Below are 27,777 nucleotides of genomic sequence, written 5' to 3' on the forward strand. Positions count from 1 at the left end.
CTCTGATGTGTATTAAGTTGAATTTGAGAAGAAGGAATCCAACTCAGGTTGTAACTTGTTGATGGACATCTCTGCTTTTAACCATTCATCCCTCTTCCCATATACCACCTCTTATTTAACCTGGACTTCAACCTGTCTTTCAATCTTACTGTAAACTTTCCATCAATTCAATTCCATTAATGCTTTCCAAGAAAGATATTTTCCTTGAACATTTTGCCTGTATTCTCTCCCAAACCACTGAGTCACTTCACTGCAAAATTAAATCTATTTAAAGTTTGGCTGTTTTGTCAATTAAATATATCAAGAGGTATTTTTTGACAATTTGCAATTCATTTATTCCCTCACCTACTCATTTGGCACCTGCTCTGTATCAAGCACTGAGCTAGGCACTCAGATCAGAAAGAGGAAGACACCAAGCCCTCTCTGCGGCTCTAGGTCCCTCAGGCCACTAGTGTGGGGGACACCTTTGGGAATACAGAGAGAAAAAGCAGAAGAAAGCTCCTTGGGTGTCTTTCAGTCTTTTAGGGGAAATATGAGGTACTAGGAAAGGACATAGGCACAGCTACAGGACTAGCTACATAATTTTGGGGGGCCTGGTTCAAAATGAAAATGTAGGGCCCCTTGTTCAAATCTTGGTGAGAATTTCAAGAAAATGACAGCAAACCATTAATTCAAGTATGGAGACCTGTTAACCTGGCAGCCTTGTGAACCTGCATAGGTAACACACCAATAAAGCCAGCCATCATAACTATTAAATTATATATTAATCTACAGGAACAATAGGATTTTAGCAAAGGGAGAGGATCAGTTACAATAAAGCTGTCTAAATTTCAGTTATCTCATCTGTAAAATTAGCATATTATTGTCTCCTCCGAAGTTTAAGCAGCATTTTACACAAAAGATCAGTTTTATTCTTCTACCCCATGAGCCTTATGTTTTGAAACATATTGTTTATTGTGTTGAGGTAATCATTAATTCATATTTCTATTTTAATTCCCACAAAAACTTCTTATTATCATGAGGTAGCCAGTGTCACCAAACTAGGTGATTTTATTTCCAACCAACAGCAAAGAAACTTTGCATTTTAACTAGTTATAAAGCGTTATTTGTTTTGTTTTGTTTTCAAATAGTTGAAAATAACCTAAAGAAACCCCTTTATTACCTGGTGAATCTTTGATTACTCTCCAAATCCTCCCCAAGCTGTAATTTTCAGCGATCTCACAAGCAAAAGAGGGAAGTTTGAGAGTCTTCTGCCTCCTTCCCTTGCAAGGATGCGAGTACTAACACTTTCCCAAATACCAAGGGAAACTCAAGCTAAGTGAAAACCTTGAACATGCATTTATAATACATGTTGATTTGAGAATTAAGCAGTATTAATGTGCTCCATCTTTATATCTCTTGCAATACTACCCATGTGAACCATGTAGATTCCAAGCTGATATAAGTGGCTATCCATAGCATCTAGCCATTTCTGAAAGTTTCAAGCTTTAAAATGCACAGGTATTTAACACAAGTAACTTTTGGGAGATAAAGAGTTTATCTTTGGGTAAACTCTTTCTCACCATTGATCTAATATGCAATGCCGTATCACTGTAGATCGCACATTCCTTCGTATGGTGGAGTCATGTCTTAGACTCAAGAGTCTCTAAAGAAAAAGAAAGAGTCGACAGCCACAAAAGGCAGAATTGGCAATATGCTGGTATTTGGAGATTGAAGGACAAAAACAAATGTTTTCAGTGTAAATTTCATCTTAATTAATATTATTACTAAGAATATTTGCAAATAATTTATGCTTTAGAGCAGAAAAGAAGTTATCCAGTTAATATATTTACTTTTACAATATTAAAAAAATCTTTGAAATAGAGATATGAAATGTCCTCCCTCTTGAAGAGTATCTGCTCTCATTCATGCAATGTCTTATTGAAATATCTGGCATCATTGTGGAAATTTTAGATCACTACTATCACTGTTATTAGATAAGATTATTTAAATAACATATACCAATCACTTACTTCCCTAGCTTAGATTTTTTTTCTACAATAACTAGTTTGATTGACACCATAAGATTTCTGTTAGTCACTGAATAGCCAGTTAATTTCTTTTGTCTTACACTTTTCCTACGGTTTCTTGCTAACCTGCGGATCTCTAAAAACTGACTAAAAAGTAACATTGTTTTGCTCAATCATATGTTTGGATTCTCTGAATCACATTTATTTGAAGTGATAGTTGACAGAAATGCCCTGATTAAAATGATTTAAGCAATTTGTGTACATATAACATATCTATACCTGCAAATAACAAATGAACAAATGAATTGCCATTGTATACAGACAACCAGTTGATGGAGACCAAATTTTTTGTATTTTATTCACTCAATAAATGTTAAGTGCTGGCTAGAAGTCAAATTCTCTTTTAGGCATTGATATTTCAGTTATGACTTAGACTTCCCTGGGTCTCTTGATGGCAGCATTTTGCTATTTTGAAAACAAATACTCAGACTTCCCTTTCATTTTGAGAAAAATTCTAATCAACTAGGTTTTATATCATACACATTTTTAAATCACAAATTGTAAGGAGATCCCATTTCACTATGTATTTTGTCTCACAGACTTAACCTATTTTTCTTACACATCCATCCTAATATAAAAATGACATTTACTATCATTTGCATTTATGTAAACTTGTTGAGCTAAGATCTTGATATGTGGGGATTATGTTTTAAATGCTGATTTCATTCATTTTTTAGTGAGTGCATACTCTGTGCCAAAATGAGGAGATGGAATTGGGTACAAGTGCCTTCTAATGCCATGGGAAAGAGGTTAACCTTAATGCTAGACATTATAGACATCCAGCAAAGGGTCAAAGCAAGACAGGGACATGACTAGATAGGCACTTTGAGAAGATAGTTCTGAAACCTTTGAGGGTATTTTAGAGGAGAGTGAGACCAGTGGCTTGTGCAGGGAAAATTAAGTTCCATGGCCAGGATCCTCACCTGATCTTAATCTAATCTACCCATTGTATACATGCAATGATGTAATACTCAGCTTACTGCTAAGTATTTAGTTCGCTGCATATGTGCAGGCATATGCTTGTATACCCATTGGCGATAAGCCATTATTGCCTGTGCTGCTATAAAAAGAGTTCCTCCAGTGCTAAGAGCAGAGCCTAAAGCAGAGAGCAAGAGAGCAAGAGAGAGGAGAGCAGAGCCTGGAGGCGAGGGCAGAGCCTGGAGTGGAGACAAACCCTAGGGCAGAGGCTGAGCCTGAGGCAGAGAAGGAAGAGGATGGGATTCTAGCACTTGACCTGCCACTGTGAGAATAAAGCTTATCATAAGGCCCTTCTGTACCCTGCAACAGGTCTGTTGTCCTTACTTGCTCTCACCGAATCCAGAGTGAACTTGCCTGGGGCTAAAACTTTCAGGCAAGACACTTGCTAGCAGGCCAAATGGGAGGCAGAGGCAATCCTGACAAAGAATAAGAAGGGTCTGAAAAAAGGCAATGATAATGGAGGTAGGAAGGAGTGTACATATTCAAAAATTACAAAGCCGGCAGTATCTGATGATGGAACCTGGTGAAAAATGAGAAAGAGCTAGCAAGGATGAATGCCAGTTGTAATGCTTAACTGAATGGCCAATGGGAGGGAGACCATACATTTTGGTTAGACTAAGACAGTACCATGTCAGAGGAATTATTAATGATGCCTCTTTACTCTCAAAATTATCCTGGCTTAGGTGATAAATGATGTGGCCACCTTGATGAAAAATCATCAAGCTTTTCATATGATCTAGGAAATAAGGAGAGAAGTAGATTGGGAGTCAATCTAGACATAGGGACAAAGAGAAAAGAGAATTTCAAGGGGAAAATAGGCAACAGTGTCAAATGCAAGTAAAATAAGAACCAACATACAGCACTGGACTGAGCAATTTGAAAGAATCGATGGTTTGTCAAGGGCAACGTCAGTGGGAGGAATGACAGGTGCGATAGCCACATGACAGCAGGTGAGAGAGGCAAGCGGTGACATGGGAGACACAGCCACTGAAGGGACTCCTGGGCTTTGAAGTCAGTCTCTTCACATCCCCACAACCTCTTACTAGTTGGGTGACACTGGGCAGGTTGCTCAGTTTAAACATTGCTCCCCCTTCATTCATTCATCCAGTAGTTATTCACCGAACATTTATAGAGCACATAATATGTGGCAGGCACCGTGCTAAGACCCAGCTAACCATGCACAGCTGATGTCCCCAACATGGAGAAACACGTCTTTTTATAGCATAATATAAGGAGTGCCATGACAGTCTACAAAGAGCACATTTTGTTCTATGATATAAGTTCCATTAATAATAATAAAAATGTTAACATTTATTAAATTATTCCTATATGCCAGGCATTGTGCTAAAGGCTATATATAAATTAATCATTTCATCCATTTAGCATATCGTATAAAACAATATGAAAAGGGTACTGCTTTCAGTCTCAATTTGCAGATAAGGAAACTAAGGCTCGGAGAAGCTTAGGACTTGTCAAATGTCACCCTAATAAGTGGAAGAACAATGAGTAGAGTCCAGGCAACTGACTTCAAAGCTAGTATTTTAAATTACTATATGGCCTTCCATCATCAGTTGACAGACTGTTTTCATTTTAGTCATCATTGAATCTGCTGGACCTCTTAATTCCTGATACATTATATTTACTGACAAATGTTAATAAATATTTGTGGAAGGAAGGAGAGGAGAAAAGAACAGGTAGGAGAAAGCAGGGAAGGAAGGGAAGGTGGGAAGGAGGGTCGAAACAAGAGAGGAAAGAGCCTTATAAAAAGCATGGGGGAATGAAGTGACCTGCTCTTTCTAGGAGTCAGATTCTTCACCAAGGGGATGATACATGGTCTGGATTAAAGAACATGTAGCCATTTGCTAAGCTAAGAAAGAGAACAGAAGACACCCTACATCAGCTTGCAAATACAGCACTTTTTCGCTGGCATCTGCCTCTGAGGAGAGGCTTCCCATTCTCTAATCCTCTCAGGGACTTTATCTTGACCATGTGACCAGGAGGCTCCACATTATTTGATTACCACTTTCTGTTTTATACTTTGGGATAAATGACCACTAACTTTACTGAAAGTCTGAATGTCTCTACAATCACGTAAAATATCACATTCTAACAGCTATTTTCTCAGGACATCTTGTGGGGCCTCTTTCCATGATGCTCGGGTTACCACTCACAGAGCATCACCAGTAACACTAAGCATCAGCAAAGAATAGACCTCTTTCTGCATGATCTCGTCTTATTCTCTCATTTTAAACTTTCTCCTGATTGCCACATTTATGAGGTGAGGACAAAGCTTCTAACTGCTTTCCCAGGTTCTGGGCCTTCATTCCAAATGCTGCTGCTGTTTTCTCAAATCTTTGATATCCGTTGTTTCTTACCTACTTATGGGTGAATTATGCCAGGAGTTATGAAAATAAAATAACTCAAAACAAACAATGGTCTTTGATGTTGAGAAGAATATCCTTAAATTCACCAAGATTAGTTAGGCAGAACACAGGAAGTGCATTTTATCTGTCTATTCGTTCATTTGTTCAAATTGTTTAAACATCTTACTCACTGTTCACACTTTGTGTAGACACAGCTTAAACCAACTATGAATCCTTTCTAAAACCTGACCTTTTTATTTTCCTGAATACATTCTGTTTTCTGTGACTGTTACCTAGATTGGTTTAGTATATCTTTTGAGTAGTAATATGTTTTCATGTGAAGTAATTGGGTAGTAATATGTTTTCATGTGAAGCTGAAAATATACAGACTTATAGTGCATCAACATACTGTATGGCCCTGTTTTCATAACCCAAATGTGGTCGCCAAGAACCCAAGTTCCAAGCAGAAGTTCTGCTGAATATCTACCCTGTGGCTGGTCACAGCTCCACAGAAGCAATGGAAAATAGGTAAGTTCACTTTAGTCTCTATCTCAAAATCTTGTTTTATTTTGACCTATATTCCAAAATGCTCAGTTCTTATTTTTTTTCTTGATTTTGTGTAACATTACAACATGTATCCTGGTCTCTGAATGATACTTCATTGAACAGCAACAAAATTCAATAAAGCTGAATGGAGAAAGGGCTAAGGTTAACTGGAAGAAATTTTTGCTTACTTTTACTGTGGCTTGGATTTTGTCCTCCCAAACACCTGGCAAAGGTAATGTCTCTGTTTCACTAAGTCCTCTTAATTTGGAATTACAAAGACAATTAGCTGTCTAATGAGTTAGAGCAACCCAGGTGAAGAAGGAGGGGAAAACTGAATGCCAGATGATATCTGTTAATGCCAAGAAAAAATTATGACTTGTTCTTCATAAAAATATTTCCAATAGAGGTCTCTCTCTTTTTCATCTTTCAAAACTAAAATATGCTGATCTTCTTGTATGTGTATGGAAAATCTATTTTGACACATTATTTGTAATGATTGGCAGTCATAAACATATGGTTCTCTACCTTGTTACTAAGTAGAACAGTAGATTTACCTTAGGAATCTCATGGATTATTGCTGAGGTACCTAAAAAGTGAGTGAGAAAGAGGAAAAAAAAATTCCTAGCGTGATAAAAATTCCTTGATAAGGAATACCTAATCCATGAGATTCCTAAGGTAAATCAGAAAATAGCCTCTGCAAGATTCAAAGAGGGTAGGCATTGAAAAGCAGAGATATAAAAGTGACAGCTGAAACTTTATTTATTGCAGTAAGAAAATAAAATTGCATAAATTCAAGGTGTATAACACATAGTGGGGAAAATTTTGCTGTATTTGTCCTGTATACAGAAAAGCAAGATCTTTGGGCAACCAGAGCACTTAGCACTAGACCTATTTTTTTTGACTGAAGTATAGTTGATATACAATATTATATTGGTTTCGGGTGTACAAAATAGTGATTAGACAATTACATACACTATGAAATGCTCATTATGATGAGTGTAGTTACCAATTATTTTAGTTGGGTAAGTGTGTTACCAACTCTATATCTGGTGCTCAGTAAATGTTAGTTGAATCTCAGCAGCCCGATTTTAAAATGATTCAAATTGTTTAAAGTGGCTGTGATAGTAACCAGTTTAACCAGCCCACACAGTGGAGCATTATAAAAATAACCTAGGCTGAAATTTGAACTCTGAAACTAACTGCATAACCATAACCAAGTCATTTGGCATTTCATAGTCATAGTGTATATTTTACCTTTTTTGAAGTCTTTATTTGTAAAATGAGGATAGTATATCTAATTAGCAAAGTTAATAGGAAAATAAAATGAGATTTCAAGGGGTGGAATGCTTGTCTGTGAATGGTAGATACTGTTGCTGGTATTCTTAACTAGACAGGAACAATTTCCATTTCCCTGATCTTTAAGATTGCCCTTCATGATAAGTTTGGGCAGGAAAATGGTTTACATTTATCCAGCAGATGATTCTCTCTTATCCATTGACTGAAATATCTGATAATAGATTCTAACTGTGTTGTCCATCTTTTTCAACAACAGTTTACTACTACATTCTAAAGGTGATGGGGAGCATGTGACTGCCTCTCCTTCCTCAGGGTCAAATTGGCATGTTTCTAGGGTTGGCATAATTATGTTCTCTGCTGGTTTACTGTCATTAAAATAGACTGTAAAACACCATCAGGGCCATCTCAGTATATTTAGTTAACTGAATCAATGAAATCTTGCATCACTTCCCTGATGTGGATTGCTTACATTAACATGCATTTTTATGCATTGTGATGGTCTCTATCCTTGAGCAAACACAATAAACTATTTTAGTGTACAAGGAAATTTGCCATATGTAAAATAAACACTGAAGGGCATCAAGTCCAATTACACAAAGTCACCAAGAGGATAAAACTGAGTAAAAAAAAAAAAAAAAGTGAAATACTCAAATTATATTTCATTCTAGAAAAGAAGTGTTAACAGAGGTCAAAGTTCTAAGCGTACTGCTTTCATATCAGTAACAATCGTCACTACCTGCACACCCATAAAATGAGCACTAAATATGTATTAAAAATTGATTTACGTCATAGTATTCAATATTTTTAAAACATAAATATGCATTCTATGACCGTTTACATAGAACTTTGCCATGCCTTCAGTTTAGTTGGCAATAAAGCAATACAAAAATTAAGATAAAGAGTAAGAAGACTTTATAAACACCCCTGAGGGCACTAAAGGATTTAGAAGTACTTGTGAAATAAATGCTTAGATTTTTAAAAATTGAAACCAAATAGTATGAATGATTGTCGAGTTCCCCTAGATTTGTTTTAGATGGTAAAACACTCTAGGTGTAAAATACAAATTTTCAAGCAAAGAAAATTTTTTATAAACTATGTAAGTTAATCATCTATACCAAAGTGTCAGCTTTCTCATTTGTCAGCATTTTGATTTGGTTAATTTAAGTGTTCATTTATCACAGAAAACCATGGCATAATACATAACGTCTGTTTGAATTACATGTTTTGTTCAGGAGGTTATTGGTCCATATAATTATTTCTTTTGTGCCAACTCCAGAAATAGAACTGTTATTTAGTAAGCTTCATTTGAAATCCCTATTCACTGTTTCAAAGACAGTTTATCACCTGATCTGTATATATCAGTAAATCAAAGCTCACATATTTGTCTTACAACCTCAGCTCACCGAATGTTAAGTCAAGCTAATCAGCAACATCGATCATACCCACTGAACAAGATAGCTGGCATTACAGACACTCTACCTGTGATTCATCCATTATACGGGACCTCTGTTGCAAATTACCCAGCCTCTAGGTCTGCTCTATTTAAGTGCTTCTGCAAGAGCCCACTGTCTCCATTTCTCCAAATGAGTTAGATGAAGGCATCAGGGTTGTACCAAGTTCACTGTCACCATATGACAGCAGTCATCTTTCAGTGTGTGCCAAGCCCTAATAATGGTAAATGTCTTCTTAGAGCTCTGCAGTAAAAATCTTCAGTGTTCAAGCCAGCAGCCATCAAGGACCACTAAGACAGTTCTTTTTCCATTTTCTGTCAGCCATCATTAAGCTGATAAATTAAGCGCTTAGGGAGTAATATTCATTCTTCTTTTAGTCCTTTAGGGGACTACTGCTTTTCTCAATTAGTTAAAATATGAAATTAATGACCCCAGACACTTGTTTGTCAACTTTCGTTCTTTTCCATGACGGTGAAACATGTCCCTAGTCTCATACAGATATCTCATAGGACATGTTGGTATCAATGAAAAATCATGAAAGAAAATCTAAATATATGAGAATAAGTGTAAGTTTGTACGTCAGTAAAAACATATAAAGAAAATTCCCTACTTATGGTTAGTCCAATAGCATCGCCAAGGGCGCACCTGGCTTAAAGAGACTGGCTTTACAAATGCATTGTCCTAGCGTGTCGTTAGAAATGAGAATTTCAAAGTTGCTTCATGGTGTATTTGGGAAAATAAGTCACAAGGATGTGTATAAATTACTCATAAATGAATAGTGAGAATGAACGAATTTAAAGGTCCATATAGTCATCCATTATTTTCTTGATATTAAATTTACATTGCAGAGTTAATGAGTCAAACACAGTAAACCCAGTTTGGATTTATAGAAAGCTCGGCAGAAACACAGTTCCTTGCATGTTTTAGAGCCACATACGGTATTTTCCTACAGGATTCTTTAACTCATCTGTCCTTAAAATTTATGTAACACTAGCTTAATAAATTAATTTTAGATTAGCATCTGGGTTGCTTGAGGTTTTAAATAAACAAGTTGATTATTTTTAATTATTCTTGCCAGTTTCTACCATAGACTTTCAAATATCTATTTTCCATTTCAGAAAGATCACCTTCGATGGATACACTTTTATTACTTTTATATCAGAATATATACAGTGTGTACAACTTCAACTCATGTAAAACTACATTAAATATTTATGTCTACCTAACTACCTGGAATTGTTGGTCAATTTATCTTTCACCTGGTGTCTGTGATTATTGATGCAAAAGTGTTCGTATTTTTCTAAAAAGGATTCTTTAAATAAACATTTTAAATATAATGATGTGGATAGGTTCGCACCAGTAATTACATACTTCAGCCAAAACTGGCACAAGTGATTTTTAGCTCATAACTCACTGGTTTGAACCAATCTCATAGCTCCATCTAACCCAGAGGAGTGCCAGTGGCAACTGTGTGTTCACAAATCAGACCTACCGGGATACATGCCAAGAGACCCATTAATTTAAGGCTGGGGTGTGGGGAAAGGGTGGTGCTGGTTTTGTTTTTTGCTTACAATGCGAGTAAGAATTCTCATATTCTCAATAAGATTGCAAGAGACCAGGATGCAAAACATCCTCAGAGACCACCCCTGCCACTGAAGCTTCAACAAACACCATAGGAAAGGTGTTTTGCTGAATCATCACAATCCACATGTACTACCAAAACCTCATTGCAAAGAAGCTTATCACACATTTACATTTCTTTGAAGATTTTTCTCCCAGTTCCTCTGTCAGCCTCTGAGGACTTCACCACACTTTTGCTCTGTGGTTTTCAATGGCCTCTTTCCTTTGACTTTTCTCATATGTTATCGAATGGCTTCCCATCACATTCAGAATAAAATCCAAATCCATTACCATTGCCTTTAAATCCCTCTGTTATCTGCCACCCACGGACCTTTCTAACATTATCACACTCCCCATCCTCTTTCTTCATTTTGTTTCAGCCACACCAGAATCCTTTCTGTTCCACAAATACGCCAAACTCATCAACACTAAATGAATTTTTTCACTGATGTCCTCTGCCTGGAAAATGCTTGCCCCTGATGTTTATGTGGCTGCCTGCCTCCTTCTTATCATCATTTATTTCTCAGTGACCTAACGTTCCCTGTCTCTTCTTCACCTGACAATCTCTCCACTTCATTTTCTTCATTGCATTTATTATTATCTGAAATGATCACACTCATTTGTTCATTGACTGTTCTCTCCTTCCTACAAAGTAAAATTCCTAAGGGCAGGTACCTTCCTTATCTTGAATATACCCTTATCCCCAGAGTCTGGTACACAGTAGGTATTTCCTCAATAATGCTGAGTAAATTATTAAATGTGTGAATGAATGAATGAATATGTAACCTTTTCCCCAAAGAGAATAATTACATTTTTAAAAAATCAGATAAATGGGGAAGAATGGTCATAGGCATATAATATTAAATATATTGCCATGTCATATAATATGTCAATAAGGCAGAGAGACAGACAATGAAATAAGAGGAAAAACCACCTGGGAATGGTGTGGCGGGAAAGGGTTTTCAGAAGTTTCCTATGGCTGTAACCAAAACAGTTCTTTGATGCTTGGCACTCCCATCTCTCTAAGTCCTTTGACACTTTTTCCCAACTCTATCGTTCCTTCCACTCCACACTATTTTTTATAGCATACACAAACACACTCATTCTCACAAAAAAAAAATGTTGCTCTAAATATTAAAAACTAAATGCAAATAGCAAAGAATGATCCATATGCTGGAATCTGGCTACATGGAGTATATGGGAAAGAAATTAAAAGAGTGATTAAAGAGGCTAGTATTTCCACTAAAAATTTATGTACAAGAAAGGAGTTTTTGAAGTACCAATTGCTACGCCAACCAGCTAAGGGCTCAACATCTCGTTAGCTTGCCGATCTGTAACTGCAGGGGCTCTAACTTGTGTCCTAGAAACTCTCACGTGTGAACAGGTTTACACTCCGCTTTTCAAAAGTTTGCATTAAGCCACTTCACTTTTATGAAAGACCTACCTTACTACCTGTTTGTGCTAACCAAAAAAATCCATTTTGGTCCTCTCATGGTAGTTTCTCCAACCCTTGCAAGCCTCTCTCTTCCTCTTTTTTAAAAAATTAATGTAGCAATGAGATGCACAAAGAATATTTAATTGTTTATAAAATGGGGTTTTCATTTTTGCTCTAGAATTCTCTCTGATTTTTAATATTTTGTTCAACTGCATTGTCATAGGAATACACTGATTATAATAGCACATCTTTAATAAGCCACAAGTCTCTATCTAAAAGTAATTATTTCATTATCCTATAGGTAAATTTTTAAGTAATTTTAAGGATTTCAGTGAATTCTATGTTTACCCACCAGCTGTTGGCTTCTAGTTGCCAGATGTTTTGTCAGTTTTCCCAACTGACTTGTCATTTTTTAGTTCCAAGGAGTTTATTTGGAATATTTAGATATTATTGCAGACCCTCTTTTCAGGTTACCTATGCTAATATAACCAGGCTTAGGACAGATAAGGAATTATTCCAGTTTTAATCCTTCATAAATAAAGGGAGTTCAATCACAAAGTCCACTTCCTCTCTATCATTTTTTTTCTATTCCTGAATCCATTTTCAATCATTTTCAATTTTCCCCTGCTCATAATTTTAATCTTCTGAAATCTACATTTTCTGTCTATGCTGAATTGTGTGAAGGAGTACTGTGTCATAATGAATAGCATGGAGTTAAAACTCAGATACATAGCAATTAAAAATCAGAATTGAACCCCACGTCCACTATTGGAATGTTGTATGACCTTGGCTGAGTTACCTGAATTTTCTGAGACTAAGTCTTCTCATTTGTGGACAGGAGGTGTCAATACCAGATTTGCTACAAAGATTAGAGAGAAAGCACATAACATTTAGCACAATGCCCTCTATCTGGTAAGTAAACATTAAATTATTATCATTGCAGCATTATTTCTTCCCATTTTACATTACAAGCTCCCCGAAAGACAGAGATTATTTGTTGAATTGGCCAGTAATGGTACATTTTTGTTTTTTTCCCCCCCAAATAATTCTCACATCTATCCTTATGTATTTTGATAAAACCAAATGTGGTGCCTAGGTTCTTATTTTTATGGGTAAAAAATGAATCACTGTGAGATCATATGACCTGGTTAAAGTCACTGATCTAGTGAGAGGATCAACCAGTGCTAGTATAGACACAAAGTACTTGTTACAACATCACCTTATGTCACCCTCACAGTAATGATATGATTGATATGATCATCTCCTTTATAAAATGTAAGGAAACTGAGACATAATGAAGCTCAGAAATTTACACAAGATTCAGAAAAAAGCTCTTACATAAAAGTGTCAGAACTTGTATGAGATCCTTCTGATTCTTTATCCAAATTTCTTTTTCCCATATCAGTTTTTCTTGAAATATAAGAATGTTCTATGTATCTCTTATGAAACATAGTTCTGAAATTCTAGTCACAGAAATTGGAGTTCAGTGGTCACTGGGTACATGCCAGCAGTCAAATTTTTTGTTTTACAAACATGCCAGAGGCTTTGTTGTCACCAAAATCTGAAAAACAGTTAATTTTTTTCTTATTGTTTATAAGCATACCAGTATCAGATAGGTATCTAATTAATAGCATTTAATAAAAACAAGGCCATAACATAGTCAGCATCCCATTTGTTTAATCTATAGTAAAAGTCCTTTTTTTCAGAAAAGTGCTATGACTTTGTAAAGATGTATTACTCTTTCTCATATTTTGGTCAGAAGTGAAAACATGTACTAAAATAACACAACAGCTGTGCTAGCCAATTAAGTTAATAACATTTATTCATTTGATCATTTATTATAAATCTATGTTGGTAACACACTATGTGCCAAACATTGTACTAAGTATTGGGCATAGACTAGTGAGCAAATTACAAGCACAATTCCAGCCCTCCTGTACCTAAAATCCAAAGAGGAAAGCCACCAATAATAAGGGAGTCACACAAAGAAGTAGAAAGTTTCAACTGTGATTTCAACTGAGTGAGAAGTACATGGCGCTATTAATGTATGTAATCGAGTGATCTTACCTAGGCAGGGCAATCAAAGAGGTCTCCCTGAAGGAAGTGAAACTTGAGCAGGGCTTTTAAATTTGAAGCCTGAACAGGTGTTAAATAGGCAAAGTGAGGAGGGTCAAGAATTTCATGTTGAGAGACCAGGTTGCATAGAATAATTTATGATAGATAGATGATAGATGATAGATAAATAGATAGATGATAGATAGATAGATAGATAGATAGATAGATAGATAGATAGATAGATAGATAGATAGATAGATATAGATAGATAGATGATAGATAGATGATAGAGATGGGACATAGATAAGAGAATAATAATCTAATGATGATGAGAGATGGGTAGTAGATATAATGGTGAACTTTATCAAATTAATTTAAAACAAAATTGCTTTTGAGAAAGGTAATTAGAACTGTTTCCCTCTCATTTCCATCCTTAACTGTTCCTGGTAAAAAAGAATTGGTTATTCTCATGGGATTGAGAACAGGAAGAAAGGGCCACTTAAATTAGGTTAGTAAACAGTAAAGAAATCTAAGAATGTGCTCTAAACTTCATGAGGAATATAATGATGGCAAGGAAGTATCTGAAGAGAAGGGAAGATGCAATACTATATGAAGCTGTCCCTTGCAGCCCAGTATGTCAAGAGAATGTCAGAAGACATTTTCTTATATATAAATGAATATACTACCAATAGCAGCATACTTTCTAAACAAGAGTATACCATAGTTCAATTCTAAAAATGAAAACCTCAGCAACCAGTTATTAATGGGTATTGATATGTGATATAACAGAAAATCTATTTACATTATTGACTGTTTTTAATGAAAGGTTAGGTTTATTGTTATTTATTGGCCTTTTAAATTGGGTCTATGTAAAACGGTCCTTTGCACTGGGTGGTTCATTGCATATAATTAAACTACTTGATTAAAAGTAAAACATACTCTTTGCAGCCTGGGTTATTGAGTTTATTTCTCTGCATTAATCTTAACTTTCAGACAATAGTAAATCTCCTCTTTGCTCGGTATTGGAAGGGCATGTTCAGGACTTTGCTTCCACAAATGATTGTCGCACCTGCTCTCCTCCTTTCTGCAGCACATTCCTACATGTGTTGAGAAGTAAGAGGTGTCTGTCACCACATGAAGTTTATGGGCCTAAAAATATAAATGATTAAGATACCATGACATGTTTGGTACCATGATTTTCATTTTAGTTTTAAACAATTTAAAGAAAAAACCTACTTAATATTTGAATCCTGACAAATTTAATTCTCACTTGAAACTTCTATGTGTGAAAAATAGGAAAGTCACCAAAATCAAATACAAATGAACACAAACCAGATAGAGTTAACATGTAAAAATTGTGACATAGAGCAAAGGTATACTTGTTGAATCAGTATGTGTTCGGATCAGGCAGAGACAATGATGCGATCAAGGTGAGAAAGAGCTGCAAACGTACAGTGTGGCGAATCAGTTAAGAGGATGTTTTTAAGAATTATTCCTCATGAAGGGTTGGACAGCCACACCACAAGAATGCTAAAGCCTGGCTCTATTAGTTGTCTACAAGGAGAATGCAAAACAATTTCACAAGAAGTCAGTGTACAACTTCCTGTTTGTTACCACATTAATTTGTCATAATTTTCTTTGAACAGGAAATACCCCTCCTCTGGTTGCAAGACTAAAGCTGGTCCCTGTTTCAACTTCTTTTCCCCCCAAAGCAGGAGGTCTTCATTTTAATCTCTTTTTTTAAGGAGTCTTCTTGTCTCAAGTACTCCTTCCTCATCTAAAAAATAATAAGTTTGAACTACTTAATTTAAAACTTCCAAGACTCTGTAACATTGCTTAATTATTATATGAAGTCTTAGGTCCTTGTTTCAGGTCACTAGCATAACAATAACAGTTTCAGAGGTTACAAGGAGACACATATTTTATTTGTTTTTCAGCTTTAAAAGTCAATGGCTTTTCAAGAGAAGAAAATTTTCTAACTGAACATTAGGTCAACAGAATGGTTAGCTCTGATAGCAATCTAATAGCAATCCTGGGGAACCCTTGACTGAGGATAAATTGAATTCTTGAGAACATGGCTTCTGCTAGGGGACTTTGTACTTTCTCATTGCTCAGCAGTCCTCACCATGAAGGTATGAAAAGATTGTGTCCATTTTTCTAAGTTGTCTATTTTCAAATAAAATATTTATTTTAGTCATTCTCTATTAATAGCACTGTCTCAGGGGGTGTGGGAGGAGAGAGGGGATTTCCAGATTCCTGCCTATCTGACACTGAATCATTACAGCCAACTATAAAGTTAATGAGATTTCTGCTAAATGAGTGGCATCTGTACCACATTCAGACACTAGCTACTGGCACACATTTGTCATCTCTGATATATTTATCTCTTATTAATCTATTTTCAAAGATGTCTTGTGTAAATTAGCTGTAAAAGCCTTTGAAGATAAAATTTGCTTCCTGACTTAAAAAAAAAATGTCAAAGATGGAAAAATATGGCCATGATTGACAAGCCTTAAAAACAAAGGTATTGATTACATTAATACAATATTAATGTAATACATTCTTAAGTATATACAGGAAGCTAATTGCAGCCAGCATTCAGTATATAATGTCCAAAAATGTACTTATCTCTGTAAGTAGAGCATTGATGAATCAGTACTAATATAATGACCATATAACTCATTTTCATTTTTATTATGGTTGAAAATTGTTTTTAATCTTGTCTTAAAAGGTAAATCACTAATTTTTCAGAACATTTTCACAATAATAAATTCATAAAAATCTTTCAGATTTACAAGGATTAAAAAAAAATTACTTGTCCACAGGTTTTAATACACTGTTTCTAACAATGATGAACCTTATTATTAAATCATATGAAAAGGTTTATTTTCATTATTCATGGAGTTATGCTGTAATTTTTATTACCACCCCACTCTAAACATAACTGAAAGAAACTTAACTTAAATACATGTTGATTTAGGGGAAAAAAAGGCTAACATATTGGATCTGTGTCTTATATGGTAATTCTTTTAAAATACTCTTTTACTTGTTAATTGTTACACAGCATTCCAAACTCAAAGCATAACTCCTTCTGTCCTTCCCTGCCTCTTTCTTCTTCCTTTTCATCTCTTCTTCTACAAATACTTATAGAGGGTCTAATATTATAGGCCAAGCACCATGCTGAATACTAAGACAAATGGAAATTATAGAAAAATAATTATAGTCAATGTAACAAATGCTCTGAGATATAAAATGTACTCCCAAAGCACTTGAACATAACATTCTCCCTGCCTGGCACTTGTTTTTTCCAAAAGATCTGTCTCTGCCACTGAATTTTAATACAGTTTGGGCTGGAACCCTTTCTTGTCCTGCTTTAACCATTCACCCCATCCATTTCCCACCACTCCACACAGTGCTTTACCTATACATTCAGTAAATGTTTTAGTTAAATAAAATATACTTAGAACAATTCATAGATATCACAGTATGGAGGCTTTCTTTAATGACCTTTTAAAATACATTGAAAGTAATGCATGCTCACTGTACAGAACTGAAAAATCCAAGCAAGTATAAAGAATAAAATTCATATCGTCTATATCCTCACCTCCAAACAGTAATCACCATGTATACTTTAATGCAGTTCTTTTCTGTCTTTTCCTGTATGTACTTGACAAATCACTATTTAAACATTTATATTTACATATAATTTTGCATTCCACTTTTTTCATTTAGTATATTGTAAACATGTCCCATATCATTAAATAATTTTAATTATTAGGCAGTTTAATGGCTGCCTAAGATTTTATCATAATATTTTATGATTTAAACATTACATGATTATTGGACAATTATTTTTTTACGATGGTTTGTAATTACAAGTAACTGCACAGCCAAATCAGTATCCTGAGTATATAAATCTTGTTCTCTGTTACTGATTATTTTGCTAAGGACTGTATTTGGGAAATAGCCACACTTAGAGAAAAATACTTGGAGATTTATTATTTATGCTGTAGATTCTATTATTTCCTCCAGCTAAAGTTTTTAAAAAATGTATTTAGAGTAATTATTACCTATTATTAAAAGAAATATACCTTTAGGAGAACTAATTTAAATATTTTCATAGATCTTTAATACTCAAAGGTGCAAATTATTTTACTTAAGTAAATAGTTATTTTCCATATCTTCTCTCATCCCTCACACATAGGTGGTTGTTAATAAATGCTTTTTAGAACAGGTGATAAATAGAATGGATGAAATGGAACAGAAAAGATGGAACAATATAGAAGAGCTTAACAACTAACATACTGCTAATTATTCCTATTTGACTACATTAGCTGAATTTCAAGTCTTTTTTTCGTAGTATTTTGAAGAACCTCCTGACAAATTCCCTATCTATGAACAAGCTCTAAAATAAAACTATTGCGAAGTCTGTTCCATTTTCCAACATTGTCCTAAAACTTAGTGGATTAAAACATCAGTCTGGTATTTGCTTTCATGGTTTGGGCAGCTGACAGGCACAAGGATCTCTCGTGCATGTGTGTCCCATGGTGGCTAAAACTGGAGTCATTTGAAGGATTCATCACTCACGTGTCTGGTGCCTAGGCCGGGGTGCCTATATAGCTGAGGGCAAGTTGGATCTCCCTCTCTACTTGGGCCTCTTCAAATGCTTGAATTTCTATACAGACTTGTAGTTTCAGTTAAATCAGACTCCTAATCAGGCAGCTGGATTTTCCTGAATAAATAAGCATTCCAGTAGACCAAGGATGGAGCTGCAAAGCCTCTTATGACCTCTTCTCAAAAATCATACAGCGTCACTTCTACCATTGTCTTCTAGGTCAAATAGACATAAGCAAGCCCAGATTCATGGAAGCAAAATAATAGGCTCCGCGTCTGAATAAGGGAAAGGCCTGCATATTCAGGGAGAAGAAGTGAAGGTGGCCATCTAATCCACTGGCTGCCACAAAGGCCTGAACACTTTCTTCAATGCCATCTCTACCTCACTGCCTAATTTAAATGTGCTTTTCCCTAACACGCACTTTCTCTCTTTTTCCTTTCTTCAATTGAAACTGCTCGTTATATTAACAGTGAGAGGAGGAGGGAATCTGTGTACTCTTTGCTTGGAAAAATCAGGCTTTACAGTCAGATCTGAATCCAAATCTCAGCTGTGCCGTTCGCTAGCCGAGTGATTTAGGCAAGTAACTCCTTTCCTAAGAGTGAACTCTCTGGTACCCACTGCTTACCGTAACATCTAACATATAATATGGTTATGCAGTAAGTAATTTGTTTCTCATTTACTGAGTAAACAATCTCTTTGAGATTTCATTATGTCCTCTATGAAATAGAAATAGTAATGCTCACCTCACAGTGACACAGAAATAAATGAGCAGTTAATGTTTGCAAAATACTACAGTGCCTTAATAGAGCACAGTAAGGATATGGTAGCTCTTCGTATTATTATTATTATTATTACAGTAAATAGCTTATCATTATAATACTATCATTATAGTTACTTCTCCATATTCCTGTCACCACAGTCCAACAGCTTCTTAGACATCTTTCTCAGCACCTGGATCTCATTTATTTTCTTCACTCATCCTTAACCACTATTTTAAAGCTTTGAACATTCATATTAGTGACACATCAAATGTATTTCTTCTGTAAGTCTTTGTCCTTGTCAACCCGAATACTCATATTCTCCACTTCACTCCAGATAAACACAAATTCTCACTCAAAAATACCCTACACTTAAATCACAAATTCCTACCTGACAAGTCCTATTCTTATGTATTTCACTCCTAATAACCTGGTTTCTTTGGCTTCTTTCTTTTATTCTAGTCTGTTCGCACCATTCTGGTTTCACTTGACCCCCTAGTCTACCTTGACACCATAATAATTCACACCATTGGCATCTTTGAAGATAAACCACACCAAATTCATAAACTCCTAAACATGAAGGGACCCAATTAACTACTTTCTCTGGCCCTGGTCCTGGATTTCTAGCCTAACCTTGGTGAGTCAGTCAGTTCTACTTCAGAATGCTGCTAGTGAACCAGACTGGAATTCCAGTGCTATCCCAGAATATTTAGATTTCACTCTTCTTCACGTCTTTCCTTTTTACTCATGTGCTCATTCCAGAACTTCCCTATTCTCCTCTAACTTCTAGTCTCATTTTCACACAATCACCTTCACTTTTATAGAAGATTTTTCTCTTTTTTAGTGAAAAAAGAACTTTCTGAAACGAGCTCTCTCAACGCCCCTCCTTGCCATCTCAAAAGCTTTCTCTCTCTAGTCATTGTTTCTTCTTTCATTTCTCTGTGAGAAAAAAGCTGCCACCTCTTCTCCTAAAGGTCTTCCTCTATGCTTTTGCCCACGATCGTTCTGGTCACCGTCCTGGTGGAATACTTTCTGTCTTCTGAATCTTTGGTCTCTGCTCTCTGCTGCTGGGTCTTCTCAGTCTTGAAAACAGGATCATGTTTCATTCCTAAAAATGCCATTTGTCTATCGAGGCTTTTAAACCCTTTCTCCATCTCCTTGTTCCCTTCTTGTTGAAATTCTCTATCCGTAGGTCTTTCCTAACTGCCTCCATTTCTCCAGCACTCTACCATTTCTTAGTTCTTTACAGTCTAGTTCAGCTCTTACTATTCAGACTTCATAACCTCTGAATCCAGAGAGCAACTCACTACAAAAGACTAACAGAGAAAATTATTTAGAACACGTAATGGTGGGATTTTTTTCATTGAAAATAAAAACATCTTTGCACTTTGAACTGTCCATATTAGGAAAGAGAAAAATATTAATACAAAAGCTGGCCTTGCTTTTTAGCCACTAAAATCTAAACACTACATATTTTTAAGTACGATTAGAAATCACTATTTTAGAAGTAATCACACAATGGTGTTTTCTCATATCAGACACCATTGTTCCTTGCAGCTGGAGTCTACATACACATAGGTTGGTTACCACTATCCCATGCCAACTTTTCATGACCTAAAGGGACATGATGCTCTCTAACATGCCACCCTCTCACCCTCCAAGTAAATAAATAAATAATCACACCTTCCTTTTATCTCACCACAGAATTTTTCTGTGCCTTATTTCTAGTATATACCCTTCCTTAGTGTGAACAACCATTATTTCAGAGCTTTCCATTTCTCACCTATTAGAGTTTAGTTACTTAATAGTCACATCACAGTATTTGTACTGTGTATGAACCATTTGCAGGTTTCCTGGACATGAAAATTAGGCCCACACACTTACAGCTTACGTAGTAAAGGTGGGATTGTTTGTGTCCCAGATAGCATCCCTATCATTCTCTGCTACTACCTCTGTAAGCTGGGATTCATTTCAACAACCCTCGATGCTACTGACATTCATATCCTTCTGTTGGTTTCTAATTATTTTTTCTTTTCCCATAAAATAGAATATTGACTGGTAGGTGTTTCCAAGCAAAACGTGTTAGAAAAATATCAAATCTACAGTCAAGTCACCCCCAGAAATCATGGAAACCAACTCTCATCCCATCCTTTTTTTTTTTTTAATTGTCGATTTTCATTACAAAATGTATATTTCATTAAGACAGTTAAATAGTTTGATTGGATCTTTATTGGAAATACAATTTCTCATGGCTTCTGATCATGGCTTGTACTAAACTTTACCCATTCCCTTCTCCCTCTAGGCCCCCCAGGCCCCCCAGGGATAGTGATCGTTGAGGAAATCACAGAAAGCACAGCCACACTCTCCTGGAGTCCAGCGGCCGACAATCACAGCCCTGTCTCCTCCTACAACCTGCAGGCCCGTAGCCCGTTCTCCCTGGGCTGGCAGACGGTAAAAACGGGTAAGAGGCTCAAGGCCGCATCAGACACACTCAGAGCAGCTTCCTGTGTCACGAGCTCTATTTGCTAACAGTCTCGGATCATTCTGGATTCTGAAAACTTTGTCATTTATTACAGTATATTAGCCACTATATATCTGTATAAAGCTACCTTATTTGCTTCTCATTCCCAGGGCAGGACCATATCACTTTTATGTGTTTATTTATTTATTGTAATAATTTAGGCTCACATAGAAGTTGCAAAAATAGTACAAAGATTTCCTGTGGACCCATCACATAGCAATGGTACAATCATCAAAATCAGAAAAGTGACATAGGTACCAGGCTATTAACTAAACTACAGACCATATACAAATTCACCAGTTTTCACATGCAATTTTTTAGTGTACAGTTCTGTAAAATCCTATTAAATGTTATATAGACTCAAGTAACCACCAAGACCATCAAATATAGACCTGTTCTATTATGTCAGTTCCTTGTGTTACTCCTTTATAGTCACTCATTTGATTTATTTATAAAAAGAAAATCTATCACAAAATTACATTATTTAAAACAATGCAACACTTTAATGCCTACTTCTAAGATGTTTGCCTTATTGCTGCATTATTTTAAAAGTCACTTTCTTCCCTAATGGTTTTCTTTTCATGTTATAACTAAACTTTCCCCACCTTTCCAATTGTGGCAGTCTGTAGGAATATGTGAAATTACACCCACTTGATAGTTGTTAGATACTTATTTAACATCTTAGTATCTGAAAAGTGTACAATGTCCAGAAAAAGTCACCTTCAGAAGCAGTTGTCCATACTGAGTAGAGATTTGTGATTTTGTTTTATTTCCCATTTAAATATAACGTGGGTTTACTTGCTTAGAAGTGAAATATAAAATCAGTAAAATATCAAATACAGTAACCATAAAACTCAATCAACCAAAGTCTTAGAGTAGTGGAGGGGTCCATTTTGCTGCTTAAGTGAATTAAATTCAAGCAGAAACTTTTTTTGTGTGCAAAAATTTACAATTTGGGAGAGAAGAAATAAATTCATCTGCTTGCAAAATATAATTCAGATTTTCTTGATACTAGATTCCTATATTAATTTATAGAATTATTTGGATTATTATTTATAGTGTACTATACAACTATACATACTCATTTTGAAATATATATAATTGTGGATCTTAGTCTCATTAGGCTCCATTTCAACCCTGTGATAACTCTGCAAACCCAAGAAATTGGGGGCATCTCTAAGTTCAGATGATAATTCTGGAAATGACACAGAATCAAACTACATGAACAAGTTTACACAAGAATTCTTATAACTTTTATGTGCTCTCATCTTATCCTTAGGGTGACAGACCGAACCTTTTGCTCTGTAGCCAGAAAATGGATTCACCTTCAGATCTGGTATTAGGTACTCACCAAACCCATTCTCCTGCCTGCAAGCTGTGCCTGCTCCCTGCCCACTCCTGCCAAGCTGCCCCGACAACTTAGCAGGAAGGTTTCCTGTGGGCACATTGCAGTGCATACAGATGGTTCCTTGCTTGTCCCATGCTCATGTTTTTATCCTGACCTTAACATATGGCACAGCAACATAGGACATCTAATCTTCCTCCTACTGCACCCATAGTGTCCTAGTTACTCTTCTTGATTTCTCACATGCCTTATTGACCTGTTTCTACTTTTTGTTGTTTGGTAGATGATAGTTGATAGATATAGAAATAGATATGTATATAGAGATTTTGTATGTGTGTGTGGGGGTATATGTGTGTATATATATATGAACTTAGAGTTTTTTTGGCACAAGCTATTGCTGGACAGCTGAATCTGGGCTGTCTCTCCCTGCACACTAGGTAAAACCTTAACCTGGAGTGGGAAGAGCTCTTAACTCTGATCAGGAAAGAATTTGAGGTCAGTTCGAACAGGTGCCAGCAAGGAAGGAATTCATGAAAGCAAGAGCAGTGGTGAATGGCAGCAGCCATGCAGGCAATAGAGAGCAAGGCAGAACGAAGGGAGAAAAGGGAAGTCCACTGAGTTCCTGATCAGTGTAGGGCAAATTCCTTGGACTCCTAAAACCAGAGTCACCTGACATCCAATATCTGCTAGATCCGCATGGTGTGGGATTTATATCCTTAACCACCCCAGAATTTGGGAGAGCTGCACATTCCTGGATGAAGTGGGATTACATTCTGACAACTTCCCAAATCAGACAAAGGACACTTCTCGGGCAGGCTGCTAAAGAATGTGGTTGAACAGCCAAAGCCCCATCCAGGTCACGAGGTGAAGGAAACAAGCAAGCCCTTCCCTACTCAGGGGTTCCCACAGCCACTTCCCTACTTGTTGGAAATAAGTCAGGGAGAGAGAAAAATAATTTCATTTAAGATTAGAAAGCTAAATGACATAACAAAGAGACAAAGATACTTACTACTAGAGATGGAGGTCAGCGAGTTCTCATCTTTATTGTGAAAATGAGTTTGCAGACAAAGTGTGATAGACTTCTACAACAGGTTTATTTGGTAAGAGAGTGCACACTCAGATGGGAGTGCATACGACTTCAGAGAGGAAGCACATATAAGGGTTTAGGGTTTGGGGGTTTTTAGGAACTTTTGGGTAGAAGTGAACATAAGGCATGATGTATACAGGTGATTAATAATTCCCCTAAAGTTTTGTCTTAAGAATAGTGTTATTTAGGTGACTATGTTGATTGAATCTCAGCCTTCTTTACCCACATAGGTTGATTTACACTCAGAGGTCTGTCTCCTCCCCTGGTTACAGAGTTATTTAATTGATTAAGAAAACTGGAAGACAAGGAATAATAGCATATAGATGAAGTTAAAGAATAAACTGGACCTTTTTCTCAGGCTAAGTTAGATTTTACAATGGCATGACCCTTGTCCCATTTCCCTGCTCTAAAGCTAGGGATAAATGAAAGAAAACGTGTGTGTGTGCGTGTGTGTGTGTGTGTGTGTGTGTGTGTGTGTGTAAGGCTTAGGCACTTAGATGAAATGTCATTTTGGGGGTTTGTTTAGAAGTCTCTATTATAAAGTTCCGTTCTTATCTTCTAATATAAACTGAATGCTGGAATTTTTACAAGTTGAGTTTATTCTCTTCAGTTCTTTTCCCTGGAGCCACAAAGAACTGAAAGGCAGAGACACAGTTGGGAAGCAGAATGGAAGTTTTATTTGAATACACTCCACGGGAGGAATGGGCCAGAGTCAAGGGAGACAAAGGCAGGAAAGGGAAGCTCATTAAACTCCTGCTCGGCACTGGGCAAATCCCGTGCCAACTCCTAAAGCCAGGGTCACCTGGCGTCCAGTGTCCACTTGAATCTGCATGGCATGGAAACTGAGTCCCCACCACCACAGGATTTGGGGGAGCCGCAGAGCACTGGATGGAATAAGATTTTGTTCTGAATACTTCCCCAAGGCAAAGAAAGGAGATACTGAGGAAGGCTACTAAAGAGCAAGATCGTACAGCTGTAGTTCTGTCTGGGTCACCCAGGCAACAGGAACTTGCAAGCCCAAATCAGAGCTTTCGGCAGCCCCCTACTTATCTGGAGTGGAACAGAGAGTGATGCACTCAAAGAAAGAGAGGAGGTGCGTCTGAGCATTTAGGGTCTAGGGTTTTATATGTTTTTTGGGGTATGAATCAGCATAAAGCATGATATGCATAGGTGACTGATGATTCCTTTTAAGTTTTAAGAATAAGATTATTTAGGAGACTGTGTTGGTCTGGATCCTGGGATTCTTTACCCACATGGGTCTATTTACACTTCAGAGGTCTGTCTCCTCTCCTAGTTAAAAAGTTACTTGATTAAGTTACTGGAAGAAAAGAAAGAATGGTATACAGATTAAGTTAAAGAATAAGCTGGGCCTTTTTGCAAACTAAGTAAATTTTACAATGGTGTGATCTAATTCGTGCAATGAAGACATGGGCTGCGCTCTGATACTTTTCTTTATCTGGGGAATATCCAGACATTCCAAGTTGCTCCTGGCTTTTGAAACTTCAACTAATTAACTCATTAAATTTATGAGGCCTTTCTGGCACTCTAGTTTTATCTGGTTAACTCTTTAAGTCCCTTTTAGTGGGCTCTGCTGACCTTATTCTCCCTCTACCCACTCAAATCTTATCTAACTGCCTCATAGAACATTTTTAAATTGACAGGTTTTTTTAAATTTAGTTTAGCAAGCAAGTACTTTTTAAAAAAATCTATGGTTGTACTGTATTTATAAGGAAATTTATATTTTCCAGAAATATATTTCTATACATGATCCATTTTATTTGCCTTTGGTAGTAATAGGGCTCTAGCAAGATATTTCCTCACACAACAGCATTTTTTGCAGCTACTGGATGAAGCATGACATGCTGCAGGCAGTCCAGCCAGGGAGCAGGCCTGGGCTTCTGTGCACTTTAAAATAGCTCCTGGAAATGCTTTCTGGTTTTAGTCAGCTCAATCTGACCACAGCTTCTTTCTTTTGATAGAGAAGTCCCTCTGAAGCCTCACCAGCTCCCCTGGGGCAGTGGGCCTTTGTTTTCGTAGTTGTCCCACATCTAAATCAATTTCAGTAGAGATAAGCTCTAATGCAGAAACAGCTAGAAAAAAATAAAAGAGGTCGAGGTTTGAACTTTCTGATAAAGTTAACGCAATTCAGAAGCTAGTATTTAAAAAGCATTTAAGATCATTTTATACACCAACATGAACACAAAGAATGAGTCCCTGGTTTTTGACAAATGAAGTGATGAGCTGTACATGGACCATCTCTCTGAGCACATATGGAATTAACTTACCAATACTGCCTTCCCAAAAATCAGACTCAACTCAGTGACTTTGAATGGAAATAATTTACTCATTTGAAGAAAGCATTAAAACAACCATAAGAAATAGATAATTTCACTTGCTGTTCCCTTTTCTATTCAAACATTGCTGTTAATTTGCACACCTGACTTTCTTCTTCATATTACTGAGCAGTTTTTTACTGTGTCTACTTAAGAATTCCATATCACCTACAATTTAGAATTGATTGGTCATTGTTTACTTAATACAAATATGTTTCTTAACTATTCTGCTATCAGTGGATATGTCTTGTATCTGTGATTATGTTTTTCCACTGGTTGGTTGATTAAATTTGTCAACTAGACAGCTTTTATTAGTTTACATTTAATTATTTAATTAAACTATTGGGTGCAATTCTTATACTAGGAAAGGAATTTTAGCACGTTTCTTTTCCTGAATCAATATGGGGCCCTCCACTATCTGTATTCACTGTGTGTTCCTCTGAAACAGAATATTTTCTTTGAAACTGTGAGAAATATTCTCACTGGTATGAACTCAAAAGTGGACACAGAGACAGAGAGAACAGCAGAGCGAGGCTTTATGGCAATCTTGTGAGATCGGGTGTTTGGTGAGCAGGCACATTCAAGGCTGTTACAATAAGCAATTTATTCCTTAGCATGCGAGTCCCTCCCCTGGTTCCTCATTGGCTGACTACTACAGGGTTCACATTCTTTCCGTGACATCGCCTAAGCAAGTGATATCTATATTAGGCTTTCTTTACATTTGTCTTAATTTTACTGGCTGGTTCAAAACTTTTCCTGAATTTTTCTGAAGTGATGCACAGCCCTCTCTTTCTCAATTTCCCTCCCAGCCAGAGTGACTCTCTGGTACATGTTCTGACATGTAGGCTTCTTGACAATACCCTTTTGTTTAAACGTTACTTCCTTTGGGAATAAGTCACATTTAGTTTTATGCCATTTCTAGCAGAAACTGACTTGTCCTCATGGTTCCAGAAAGAATATCTTTAAAAAAAAGATCAAGGCTTTAAAAATACTTACTTTGGTATACATTCTCTACTATCTTTAATCCCCACAATATTGCATTTGGAATAAAAATCTAATTTTATAAAAAGTTTGTTTTTAATTTATTTCATATTGCATTTTATTTCATCAAAAATGTTAATGCTTTCAACTCATGCTTTTAATAATTACTTCATAGCCTTACAAGAAGCAATAAATTTAGAATTTCTCAATCTGTTTTGTTTTCTTTTTTTTTTAAAGGGATTAGAATTAAGGATGGGAAGAGAATATGGGGTGGAGGAGGGAATCTTTAAATCTTAAAATTATGGCTAAGAGGATATAAATATA

General features: G+C 36.3%; 1 protein-coding gene across 1 annotated transcript in view; it reads left to right on the forward strand.

Moving 5' to 3' along the window:
• CNTN5 (contactin 5) overlaps positions 1–27,777 on the forward strand; it is a 1,238,002-nt gene that overhangs the window by 1,143,606 nt on the left and 66,619 nt on the right. The window contains exon 17 of the mRNA XM_036902818.2: positions 21,489–21,647. Within this exon, the coding sequence (XP_036758713.2) occupies positions 21,489–21,647 (159 nt within the window). The remainder of the gene's footprint in view (positions 1–21,488; positions 21,648–27,777) is intronic.

Source organism: Manis pentadactyla, chromosome 13 (genome assembly GCF_030020395.1).
Source record: "Manis pentadactyla isolate mManPen7 chromosome 13, mManPen7.hap1, whole genome shotgun sequence".
In the NCBI taxonomy this organism is placed as follows: domain Eukaryota; kingdom Metazoa; phylum Chordata; class Mammalia; order Pholidota; family Manidae; genus Manis; species Manis pentadactyla.